Source organism: Copadichromis virginalis, linkage group LG3, assembly GCF_057382275.1.
Source record: "Copadichromis virginalis isolate Kocher_CV1m ecotype Utaka linkage group LG3, C_Virginalis_male_GT1.1, whole genome shotgun sequence".
Taxonomy (NCBI): domain Eukaryota; kingdom Metazoa; phylum Chordata; class Actinopteri; order Cichliformes; family Cichlidae; genus Copadichromis; species Copadichromis virginalis.
Window position 1 is genome coordinate 16,032,646 of NC_140620.1, and position 12,540 is coordinate 16,045,185.

Sequence of the window (12,540 nt, forward strand, 5' to 3'; positions counted from 1 at the left end):
CGTTCATGTCTTGTTCCAACTCCTGTCATATATGAGTTAAAATAAATTGTGTTGTTTTGCTCTTCTTGTAATTCTTGTAGTTATGCACTACATGTTCTACATACAGCCCCATCATTGAAGCCTTTATTATTTAGTCTGAAAAGTGAGCCCACAGTGAGGGACCTGACAAAGAGGAAGTGAGCTGTGCGCTAACACCATCTGTGACTATTGAGAAATCATCTGTGAAATATTTTCCTGTGTTTTCCAGTTTTTACCAAAAGAAGAATTAATGATGATGCAACTGTATTATTTTTTTCTCTACACAAGTTCACACTCCAGGTGCCTTAAATTTTAAAGTCCATAAACATTAAGGGAAAAGCTCACCAATCATGAAATGCTTTGTGAGCAGTGGTTGGTGACTGTGGGAAAGAAGAACTAGCTTTTAACAGGAAGCAGCAGAACCAGACTTCATGATTAGCAATAATTAAATTTAGAAAATGTGAAATTTCTTCTTTTTTTCTAATTTAAATTCATTCACTCATCAACATCCCTGTTAAAAATTTAAATATTGACATCCTTTATTTCTACTTTTAAACCTTTCAATTTTACTTTTTTTTTGCTGCTGCTGTTTGTGAGGAGAAATGTCTCCTGTAACAAACAGCTCGCATCTTAACGACTGTAACTCTCAGTCACTGGCTAAAAGTCGGTCTTCTTATTCAGGTGTTTGTAGTGCTCGTCTCTTTCATTTCCTGTTGTTTCAGGCTTCTGACTGTTAGCTGCCTTAAACAAACCAAACCTGCTCAGTCTTTGCTTTGTTCTGCAGTTTGAACACCAAGTCTTTGTCTTATCTCCCGCTTTGAAAACAGTTAAAGCAGTAGCCCTGTCTCGCTCGTGGCTTTAAACTGATGTCATTAATGAAGCAGATCAACCAGTAGAGGGAAAAAGATTTTGATAGTGACTTGTGGTCATCTTAAGCTTCTGTGAGAGGTTAAACAGGAAGGGCCCTGTGCTGGTTCAGGAAGTTAGTCTGAGTTACTTTATCAGATATAAAAACGTCTCTCTGCTGAGAAGCTGCTACCAGAAAATTTTAGCATATTTTTTAGTAAATTTTCAAACATAATTAAACATGAATACTTGCCATGTAAAAAGCTTGGTTCTCAGTGAAATAAAAAAAATAAATTAAATTAATTCTTCGGCCTCAAACGTGCAAAACACGTGGTGAAGTGTTTCTGTGCAGTTTTCAGCCACTGTGCAGTTTTTAGCGTGTGGTTGTTCAGCTTCTCTGCATGTAAGGAGGTGTGCATCGATTAGCCACAACCGAACAAGTCACATTTTCCATTTCACATATTTCTGAAGCCCACGACCACGTGAGAAAAACACTAAAAACACACTAGAAGAGAAGTTTATTAATGCTGAAAATAATTTCCCACTGCAGGAACCAACAAACATGAATAAAGATATTAATAATAGAGTTATGAATCATATTAACATATTTATATTCTCATTTGCAATAAAAAACATTTAAAGCAAGTTAAAATAGGATGTTATTTTTGAATTATCTCAGTGAAAATCTGTGGATGTCCGCTGGTCTGAGGTGCTGGGAGGACCAGTTAGAGGCCAGCAGCTGGACGTCAGTGGTTGGACTGGTGGACTACTTCAGTAAAGAGTAGATGGTGTCTGGCTCTGGTTTAAAGTGTGAACACAAACAAACAGTTCAAACAAACTTACAGTTTCCTTTCTGACAGAGATTAGACTTACTGAGCTTCAGTGAACACGTGGTTTGCTCGGCTCTGTACAAAGTTAAAGTGCAGCTGTACCTTTGGGCCTCTTTGATCTGGTGGTTTTCGGTCCATGGCAGACGTCGCCTGCTCTCACTTCTGAGTAGATTGTAGCTGGATTGCACTCTGCAGAGTAAAACACTGAAGTTAAAACTACAGCCGTGTCATTTTTTCTATGGCAAACAGTTTTTATTTTGATTATGAAGAGATTAAGTGATCGATTTTATAAAGAGCAGCAGATTCTCACTGTGTTTTTTTCTAACAGCTTCTTAGCAGCTCTGCTGTGAAACACAGTAACCACAAAGAACTTTGGGGGGATGTTTGTAAAAAAGGAAGACAGACGACCACAAAGCTGCTGTCTTCTATCAGACAGCCTGATACATTTTACCACAGAGCAACATGCAAACTCGTTCTCACAACATGAACACTGTTACTGCCCAAAGCAGAAGACAAGTGGTTAGAGTCATCAGAATCAGGCTACCATTATCTGGAATCAGCAAGAGGAAGTAACTTCTGTGGTTTCCACACAGAACTTAAAATAAAAATAGAAATTGGGAACTGACTGATTGGTCTGTTCAGTCAGTGTCTTTTTAGATGTCTTCCTGAAACACAAGCACAAGTCTGCCATTTATTAAGTGTTGCTCACTGGGACAAAACTCTAAGCAGAAGCTCCCTGGGATATTCTCAAGGAGACAAAGAGCTGGTCCGGTGTTTAGCAACCAGGGAAAAAAACACACTGTTCGTCTTGAATCCAAGGTTTAACTAAAAGACTCCTCTTCAGTACTCAGGTGTAGACCTTCCAAGATAGGCTGAGGAATGTGTGATTGGAGCCTACGGACTGCTCTCTTAATAAGGGGAACCACCACTCTAAGCTGGCAATCCAGAGGCACTAATCCAGAGCTCCGGGCTATGTTGCAGAGGTGTGTCAGCCAAGACAGCACCACAACATCTACAGCAGCCAACAGGCCACAAGCAGCCTAGTAGCAAGTGAACCTGGTCTGCCAGAAAGAGAGAAAAACACTTTTTGCAAGCCTTTATTAATTCCAACAGAAATTAGTGTAGACATTCAATGCAACACTCCTGCCACTCCCTCTCTGAATCGGGCTGCAAGGACAACTGGTCCCTTAAGCAAAGCACTTTGAATCACCTTGTTGTTGAATTGTGCTATACAAATAAACTTGCCTTGCCTAAGTGGCAGTTGTCAGTTGAATCCTTACTGATCCCGTATGTGTCAGGAGGGGATGAGCTGAGACACATTTTTTCTAAACACCGGGTCTCTGTGGCTTTTAAACCCCAGAACACGCTGAGCCAAAAATTGGTCCACCCCAAGGATCGGGTCCACCGACACAAACAGAGTAACATAGTGTACGCTGTTAAGTGCAGGAGGATTGCCAGGATTTATACATCAGGGAAAACAAACAACCTCTGGTGAAGCGGATGGTACAACACAGAAGAACTACCTCGTCAGGCCAGGACTCTGCAGTCTATTTACCCCTACAGGCTAGTGGACACTCTTTCAGTGATGAGGATGTAACATCCTGGACAGGGAGGAACGCTGGTTTGAGCGCGGAGTCAAGGAGGCCATTTATGTGAAAAGGGAAAGACCATCTCTGAATGGAGGAAGAGGCCTAAGGGGAGATCTGTCACCATCTTACAATGCTGTGATTGCAGCCATTCCCCAACTCTCTGTGAATGGGACTCATGGCCATTGATCAGTGGGTTTTGATCAGTGGTCATGAGAATTTGCATAATTATGATCAAGGAACTGACCTCCCAGCCCATTGTTCCTTCAGTGGGCTGGTTTCAGTCATTATGCAAATGTACTGTTTATAAGATTGAAACCTGCAGTCAGCTGAGACTAGAGTTGGATGTATCGAGACTGGTCTTGGTCTCGAGACCACTTTTACGTGGTCTTGGTCTCGACGGACTTTTGTCTTGGTCTCAGTCTCGCTGTTTCAGTCTTGTGTTCTCAAATCGACATAGTGTTCGGGAGATTTGGAGTCAACCATCAGCGGAGCGGAGGGGTGGCTTACTGGGCTTAAGCCCGGGTCATTTTTTCAGAAGCATGGGGTCTTTTGGAGTGTAATTTGTTAGTTAGATGCCTGACTGACAACTGTATAAAACAAAAACAACACACGAAGCACAGAGCGCACCGTCGTAAATCCCCCCTAATGCAAATCATTCGTACTGAACTAATAATGTAAATATGACGGTGTATCACAAAAGATTGATATCAAACTGATCACTTGGTTGCGTTACTTGCTCTTTGAGTGAATCAACAAATGGATAAATAAAAAGCCGAACAGCAATGCTGATTTTTTAGAGAGTCTTAGCTTACATTTCATATTTTCAGTTGTTTCCCTCCACGGCTAAACAAACTCTCTAAATCGGTTTCAATGGTGTACTGATGTACACAACAATGGACATAAGGAGCTTCTTTCAAAGAAAAAACTCAGGTAGATGTTATTTTATATATTATGCTTTGTATGTTGTTTAGTATATCTATGCAAAACAAGAGGAATTCAGCAGTATATTCACAGTTGAAACCAGATATTTACATACACTTTATGGAGAAAACATAAAAACTGTTTTTTACTGTTAAACATCAATTTAGAGTAAACTTTTGTTTTAGTTAAATAAATGTTGAAATATCTTTTGAATTAGTTAAATGTCAGAATAAAAAGAGGGAGCTGTCTATTTTAATCACTTTCATCAAATTTAGGAGTACATATATACTAAGTTTATTGTTAATTAATAAGAAAACTCCAGACGATTCCATTTTGAGCTGAAGAAGCTTCTGATAGGTTAGTAGAGTCCATGTGAGTAAATTGGTGGAACAGCTTTGGATGCATATAAGGCAAAACACAGAGCCTGTTTCTGTGACATGGGAAAATCAAGAGATGTCAACCAAAACACCAGGAAAAGGATTGTGGAGCTCCATAAGTGTGGCTCAATTTTGAATACAATTTGGTGCCATTTGCAATTAAGAAATACAGATAGTTTCTCTCTTTACTCTTAAAGTTAACAAATATGTTTTTTATATTTATCAATCTAAAAAAATAAACATTTAGTCTGATTTGATGTTACAATTAAAAAAGTGTTTTTATCTGAAGAGTAAATATCTGATTTCAACTGTATATTTGATGATTGTCAGCACAAAGAGGGAGAGAGAGGAGCAGAGATTGAGATGGAGAATGAGGACAGAACAGAGATGAACAAGAGCAGGTGAGACACACATGTTAGTCAAATGGTTGTTTGCCAAAACTCATCAGAACATGTATCCAGTACCTAGTGTTTCTTTTTAGATACCATTTGTTACTTTTCAAATTCTATATTTATTAAGTTTTGCAGGCTTGTTTGCACAACAAGGCTAAATAATTATATAAACTTTTCTCAATCTAAATATTGTACTTTGGTAGAATTAAACAATAGTTGTAGTGCAGGTCTATGATGATTTTTAGTGCTACTATCATCTAGTTCTGATTCTGGTTCTGTCTTGGTTACTGTTGTAGTCCTGTTTTAATTCCAGATCAGTTCTGGGTCTGGTTGAATTGGGGTTTAGTCCCTGTGTCTTGATACTGGCCCGACTAGTTTACGGTGTCCTGCATATGTATATAGAATAGCATCTGGCTGCAGTTTAAAGACTTTTTTGGTCTTGTCTTGGTCTCGGATTAGGCGGTCTTGACTACAAGTCTAGCTGAGACTGAAGAAGTCACTTGGATGAGTGACGAAACGTTTCTCCCACAAAATGCTACTAGACAAATTCTGGGAGTAGGTCCTTTGTTTGTTTGTTTGTTTTTTATTTTTTTCATTGTACTAGTGTCTGATTTTAAAAAATAAAATTATCACCTTCTGCGTGATTCACCTTGGAATTTAGATTGGAAAGAGGACTGAGATTCACCTGCTTAACTCACCTACCCTCCACCACTCTGTGGAGAAATACCAAGTAAACACTGAGCACAACTGCATTATTCACACTTTGCTCTGAATTAGTCTCACCAACCTGTTTGGTCCCAGTCTCAGGAGGTTGTTGTTTAAGTTTTGTAAATAAACTTGTTAAACAGAATTTCCTGGGTTGTACATTTTGAGTCCAAGTACAGACAACCATGAGTTTGACTGGACCATTTTGTCAACCTCCATTGCTGAGGGACTGTACCATTAAATGCTGGTTTTACAGTCTCTCAGACAGAAAATGTCTTTCAGCTGATTGGGAACACAGTGACGTTTCCCCAGAAGAGCTTCAGAGCAGAGCTATGAGCTTCTCTGTTTAAGCTCTTGCCTCGGTGATCTGCACCTACATAAGTAGTAAGAAATGATGGATGGATGATCTTATAAGAACAAATCATTTTGCATGAAAATATGATCTTGTTTGAATTAATTATAATTTTGTACATAATGCAGTTATCCTATTGATTGTATTTTACAGAATGTGGGTGACCTGTCATGTGTGTGATTTTGTGTGTTGTGGGATTTTGTGTGTGCAGCCGATAAACTGTAATAAACGTTAATTATCCATCCATTGTATTTTCATCAGCCTTATGCTAATTAGAAGATGCTAGCATGACTAACATGGTGAAGCTTAACCCTGCTAAACCAAAGCCTCAGTCTGGCTGTAGAAGTGAAGGATGGAGACAAAGAAGAGCTGTTGTTGGCTGAGGATGTTGTTAGAGGAGATGTTGGCTGTCCGATTGGCCTCCCTGCTGCTGCGGAGCCTGGGACGGTCTGCTTGCCTCCACTCCGGGGGGCAGGGTAACATCTCTTGGGTCTGGGTTCTGTTTCCCCCTCTGGGGGCGAGGGTACCTGGACCCGGGGTGTAGAGTATGTTTGGGGAGTGTGATTGTGTGTACATGTCCATTTATGTCAATCCTTACGTTGGGTGAGTGCTGAGTGTTTGTATATGTGTGCATGAGGGTGGGAGCGCATGTTTGTGTCTGTGTGTGCCTGTTTGTCTGTGTCTGTATGTCAGGTCAGGTCTTAGACTCCACCTCTCTGGGAACTCCCAGGCCCTCCAAGGCCTATCTCCCCTCACCACACTCCCTGCCGGTGACTGATGCCCTCAGGGGTCGGTGCATTGGTGGTTCTTGGTGTCCGGTGCTGGGCACTCAGGTATGTACCAGCTCACTCCCGGTGTCTACCTGGCGGGACCTGGCGCCTGTTGCTCGGTCAGGCCTCCTCCGGGGTGCGGGGGGCCCTCGGGCCTCTGGGCCTGCAGCTCAGTTCACTCTGGCACAGCTGGCTGCCGGCAGAGCCGGCGGGCACGCCGGTGCAGCCCCCTCTAGCTTCTGCTCGGTGGCTACTGGGTGACGCCTCGTCTGGGGATCCTCAGCCCTTCCCATGAGGGTGGCACGGATGCCCCTCTGGTGGTCCTCCTTGGGCTCTCGCACTCTGGGGCCTCTGGATGTCTGGGGCGTGGATCTCCTCCATGCCTGCTTCATGCCCTGGGGGACGGGGCTATGGCTCGCTAGATGCTCTTGCAGACCATTACATGTGGAAACCATTTGAATACAAGCGCGCTGATCCACACAGGTGTGCACACAGGTGTTTACTGCTCGTAGACTTAAATTACACCTTTCTTGGCTGCTACTTCAAAGCACATTGTGAGCTGTCTGTCCTGCGTGCTGCACAACAACATTGAATATTTAGTATTTACTGCTGTTTACACTTAGCTAGATTAATGCGATGGTGTTGTGTTTAGTATGTTGCTTTGTTTGTTTTTTTTGGCTTGTTTTCTATTCTTTCTCTCTCAACAGGTGATCCAGGAGATTTTATTTTATTTATTTATTTTTTCCCCTTTCTCACTGTCCCTCTCCCCTTCTGCTTTTCCTTTCCTTCCTCTTTCTTTCTCCCTTTCCTGTCCCTCACTCATGTCTGTCCCGTCTGTAACATCTGAAAATAAAATATAATAAATAATAAAAACAAAGGTCGATCAAATGGACCAATACGGCAATGCCACGATGATCCATTTGGTAAAGTAAATCCATTGTTGGTATTCAGACAACAATTCTGACGGCTAAAGAACCAAATGGGACAGGCAAAAAAACAAAAGAAAGAAGAGCTGCTGTACCTCTCGCCTTTGATTTTTCTTTCTTGTCTGTGATGACGATTTGTTCATAATTGATGTTGTCATTTCTCACTCCTGAGTAGATTACAGCTGGATCACCTTCTGCATGGTCACACATACACAAAGGACAAAACCAAAGTAAATGTAATTTCAAATATTGATGTCACATAAATGTGAAGTCAGTTAAAATGCAAGCTGATGCAAGCAAACACTGAAGTTAGTTTAGTTCTTTCTTCTTTGTCTTCACGCCTGTGTTAAAACTTTTTCTTGATGATGAGAAACAGCACTGTTAGTGTCTGTTAACCACCAACCACAAACGCACAGTCCAGCATGCGAAGAACAACAATCAACACACAACTGCAAACTTTAAAGACTAAGACTCACATTTGATAAAGACAATCAAGTTATTAGATTTTGGATAAAGAAAATAAATAAAAAAGCATCAATTGCAAAAACTTTAACATACAAAGGTAAACTTAAATGTAAAGTCTTAAATGCTGTAGATTTTTCACAGGTGGATAGAAGTATCAGACTTTGTATATACTGTAATCTCTTTAATATCTCTTAGTTTTTCAACAAAGCACAATAAATATTTCAGGATGTTGAGTAATGTCAACAGATAAGTTGAAACTGCTCTTGACTTTCTGATAAGCTTAGTGTCAAATCATGCATGGTAAAAGAAAGCTACCCTTCTGTGTGCTAATGAGACGCTTTAGATTCTCAGTTGAATTCAGCAGAATGACACTCACAGCGGTAACACACCCTTAGAGCAGAGGCTACAGCCATCCATTCCAGCCTTAACCATAACGTTAACTCTATCACAGTGTTTTCCAAAGTGATTCAGGATCAGAACGTAAAATAGAATTACATATATAGATTAACCCCAAACAGCTCTCATGCCTCTCATACTGACGATTTGTCACATAGCGTTGGTTACAAGTTGGGATAAGAACATGTTGGTTCTTCTATGTTAAATTTAGAAGTCTGAAATTACTCAAGAAGAAAAAAAAACAATTCTTTAACACCCTGTAAGAAGGGCACGAGGTGCACCAGTACAACTAATAACTTGTTTCAGTCATCTCCTGCATCCCTGATGCATCGCAGCATTTATCCAGCTCTCACCTTGGATCCCAAAGTACTGTTGATTTACTGGCTCAGGATTTAGAGTGGGGTGTCTATTATTCAGAGAGTTGTTGGTTTGTTTTCCTTTTAGGAAATGTGTGTATGACTGAAGCCAGCTTTGAAAAAGATGCTTCGACTGTTAGGTAAAGTTAAAAAGCAACATAAAGATTGCAGTCCAGTTACCTTAGACTAAACTATGAGAGAAGCACACAAACTATCCTCATAAACTTGATAATGTATTTAGCTAAGTTACATATTTGTCACAATACAACAGAGAAGTTTGAAACTGTCCAAAGATGAGCTTAATTAACGTAGATGGTGAAACGTAGCTGAATGTGTCACAGTGCCATTACAGGGGTAAAAAGGTCATCTGTCAACCTGCACACCGCTGTGTGACTGTTTGAAATAAAGTCCCTCTCTTTAAGTTGTGAATTTAGTTAATCAGAGTGAAAAACACAAATCAAGATTAAAACCTTCCATTGGTTTAAATTCTAAAGTAAATAAAGTAAATAAGTTGGAAATAATGAAAAATTTGTGTGGCTAATGGGATAAAATTAATATCTTCTTCCAAAAACTGAAATATTATTATATTATAAAAAATGATCTGCCCTGTAAAGTTTCATCAAAATCCACCTAGAAGCAAATCTGACCATTCAGCAGATACATCAGTTGCTCAAGCTCCTGTCTAAAGAGATGAGGAGAGAAGTGTGACGTTATTTCTAACTCGACAAACTGTATGCATAGAGTCACATTTCAAACTTTTACTATATTACATTACTTTGCACAATCTAAAATTTGTGTCTGTGGATGTGGTTTGTTAACCAAAGACATGCAGTATTAGCTGATAACATAGCACCCCATCCTCTCATCTAATTATGGTCACTTTTCTACTATGGACATCACAAAGCCTCTTTCTATCTGTGAATAAATAAACACCATGCTAGTTATGAATACCCGAAATCCCAGTTTAATAGATAAATAAGATGACAAACATGTTTACAGTTATAGTACAGGTCTGAAAGGTGTCACCTTTTGGTAATTGGCTAATATGCTTAGCTTTTGAGGTTTTTTTTAAATTCTTTCTTTCTTATGATGTCCTTATATATTTACAAATACAATATGAAAATGTCACTGTTCCTCTACAGTATTCAAATTTCAGAAAAACAAAGTTGTCTTGCAAAACACAATCTTGCAACTACCCAACCACCAGCACCGATCAAAGCACTCAGTATTACCTTTGTTTTGTTTTATTGGTTGTTGTTGATGATGTTTTATTCTAATGTCACTGTATGTGATCTCATCTTTCACAGCTTGATCTGTTTAAGTAAATAAAAAGTGAGATAAGAGAGAAAATCAATATAAAATAATCTTTCATTTAAAAGCACTGAAAAAAGGGTATTTTAGTTTTATAATGTGTAACAACAAGGAGTAATCACAATACATAACTAGATTATTGAACATCTCAAACTCATTAAATCTGAGTCTCACCTTTAGGTTTCCTGTGAACATGTTGTCTAATCAACAAAACCAGTAACACCAGTAGGATCAGAAAACAGACTGATCCAACAGATGACATCACAGGTATGAAAGAGGAAACCGTAGGCGTGGATGTAGGTGGAGGTGTGGGTGTAGGTGGAGGTGTGGGTGTAGGTGGAGGTGTGGTGGTGTGTTCCCCTAAAATAAAGCAAACACAGTCATTAAGTTGTCGTCACATTGTGAATGTTGAAAGCTGCAGAAACACAGACAGGTGAGTGTGTCACCTGTGACAGTGATCCAGCTGGATGGAGACTCTCCATGACCGCTGATGTCACACTTGTAGAGGCCTTCATCAGACCCGGAAACATGCTGGATGGTCATGTGACCTGTAGGCTGCTTCCTGATGAGGGAGCCATCTTTATAGAAAGCAGCTGGGAGGTTGGAGGGAGTGGTCTTTGTTTTACAGAGCAGAGTGACGTCATCTCCCTCCATCACAGGGAGGACAGGACTCTGCAGGATCACTGATCCACCTCAACACAGAGACAAACTACAGCATTTCATCCATTTACACACAGCTTCATCAACACTAACTCCACACACTCAGCTTACCAGTGACTGTCAGGTTAACCATGTTACTGATGGGACCCTCTCTGGACTCACACCAGTAAACTCCACTGTCCACTTGGAAAACATCGATGTTACATGAAGAACCAGCTGCTTCTCCCCACCCATCTCCACACTGACTCCTCTGTTGTTTGGTTATGTTTCTCCACAGAGTCCATCCAGCAGAGCTGTCGTCCTCCTCACAGCTCAGAGACACAAAGTCTCCTTCAAAGAACTGAGAGCTGTTGGGACTCACAGTCAGACGAGCTGTGAGGGTTAAAATGAAAAACTGCTAAATGTTTTTTTTTTGTTCAGTTTTATATGTGCGCTACATTGTGAAACATGAACCCAATCAGGTCATATCAGTGAGCATTTCTCAGGTTTAAACTGTGACAGAAGAAGGTTACTGACCTTGGTTTGTTGTGCAGCTCAGCAGTGAGGTCAGAACTAAAGAGAAATGACACTCAGGTTGATTTCAGGTGAACATAAAGAACAACTCCACACAAACTCATCTCTCTGATATATCTGCTCATTTTGTATTTGATGCAACATGCTTCAATACATTTGGTTACTCAATCCATCCTGATGAAACATTCATCTGATTTAGGATAGAGGGACAGCTGGAGATAATCACTGATGTTATATAGAGAGATGTAAGCTCATCAGTCCATCACAGATTTAGGCAGTTTAGAATCACCAGTAAACCAAACATGTCTTTGGACTGTGGAGGAAACTTACACAGATCACTATGTGGTTTTTAATGTAATTTACAAACCTTTGTGTTTTATCTCCAAAAGTTGATTCTGTTCATCTGGACGTAGCGTTTTGTGGGAGAAACGTTTCGTCACTCATCCAAGTGACTTCTTCAGTCTCAGCTGACTGCAGGTTTCCCCAAACTTATAAACAGTACATTTGCATAATGACTGAAACCAGCCCACTGAAGGAACAATGGGCTGGGAGGTCAGTTCCTTGATCATAATTATGCAAATTTTCATGACCACTGATCAACAACCTCTGATCAATGGTCATGAGTACCATTCACAGAGAGTTGGGGAGTGGGTGCAATCACAGCATTGTAAGATGGTGACAGATGTACCCTTAGGCCCCCTGCTCGATTCAGAGATGGTCTTTCCCTTTTCACGTAAATGGCCTCCTTGACGCTGTCTTATTATCATTTCAGAGCATGTAAAACTTTCCAGAAAAATTTGTTTCTAACTGACATAAATGTATCCAGACAGTTTAAACTCCTCAGTATGAAAACGGCTCTTAAATTGATCATTATAATTATGAGCACTGACTACACTGTGATTACACAGAAAATATTCTTCTCCAGACCTGCAGTTGGTCCTCGTGGTGTTTGAACTTGAATTCAGCCTGATTTGTTTTTCATGTCTTCTCCTCCATCATCAGTTATCAGGAGAGCAGACAGTCAAAGTACAAGAATTCAAACAAACACAGAGATTCTACTTACAGAGCAGACACAGCACAGATGTTTCCTTCATCGTCCTTCTCACTCATTTG

The 12,540-nt window shown here is 40.3% G+C and overlaps 2 protein-coding genes across 3 annotated transcripts in view; both read right to left on the reverse strand.

Annotated features, from left to right (window-relative positions):
* Positions 1 to 12,540, reverse strand: part of LOC146713037 (coxsackievirus and adenovirus receptor homolog) — a 59,306-nt gene that overhangs the window by 27,087 nt on the left and 19,679 nt on the right. The gene's annotated exons all lie outside the window — the stretch shown is intronic.
* On the reverse strand, positions 1,366 to 10,595 carry LOC146713041 (uncharacterized). Its single transcript, XM_085452440.1, has 5 exons — positions 10,429 to 10,595; positions 10,176 to 10,256; positions 7,822 to 7,920; positions 1,797 to 1,883; positions 1,366 to 1,662 (listed from the first exon to the last, which is right to left on the reverse strand). The coding sequence occupies exons 1-5, from the start codon at positions 10,514 to 10,516 to the stop codon at positions 1,631 to 1,633; spliced, it is 387 nt and encodes a 128-aa protein (XP_085308566.1). The 5' UTR covers positions 10,517 to 10,595; the 3' UTR covers positions 1,366 to 1,630.

Excerpts from the sequence above, each read along its gene's own strand:
- LOC146713041 (XM_085452440.1), bottom strand. The coding sequence starts at position 10,516 with ATGTCATCTGTTGGATCAGTCTGTTTTCTGATCCTACTGGTGTTACTG. Across the intron at positions 7,921-10,175 it reads ACCAATAAAACAAAACAAAG|AAGGTGATCCAGCTGTAATC; the intron begins GTAATACTGAGT and ends GTGACCATGCAG. Across the intron at positions 1,663-1,796 it reads CAGATCAAAGAGGCCCAAAG|AGCCAGACACCATCTACTCT; the intron begins GTACAGCTGCAC and ends ACTTTAAACCAG.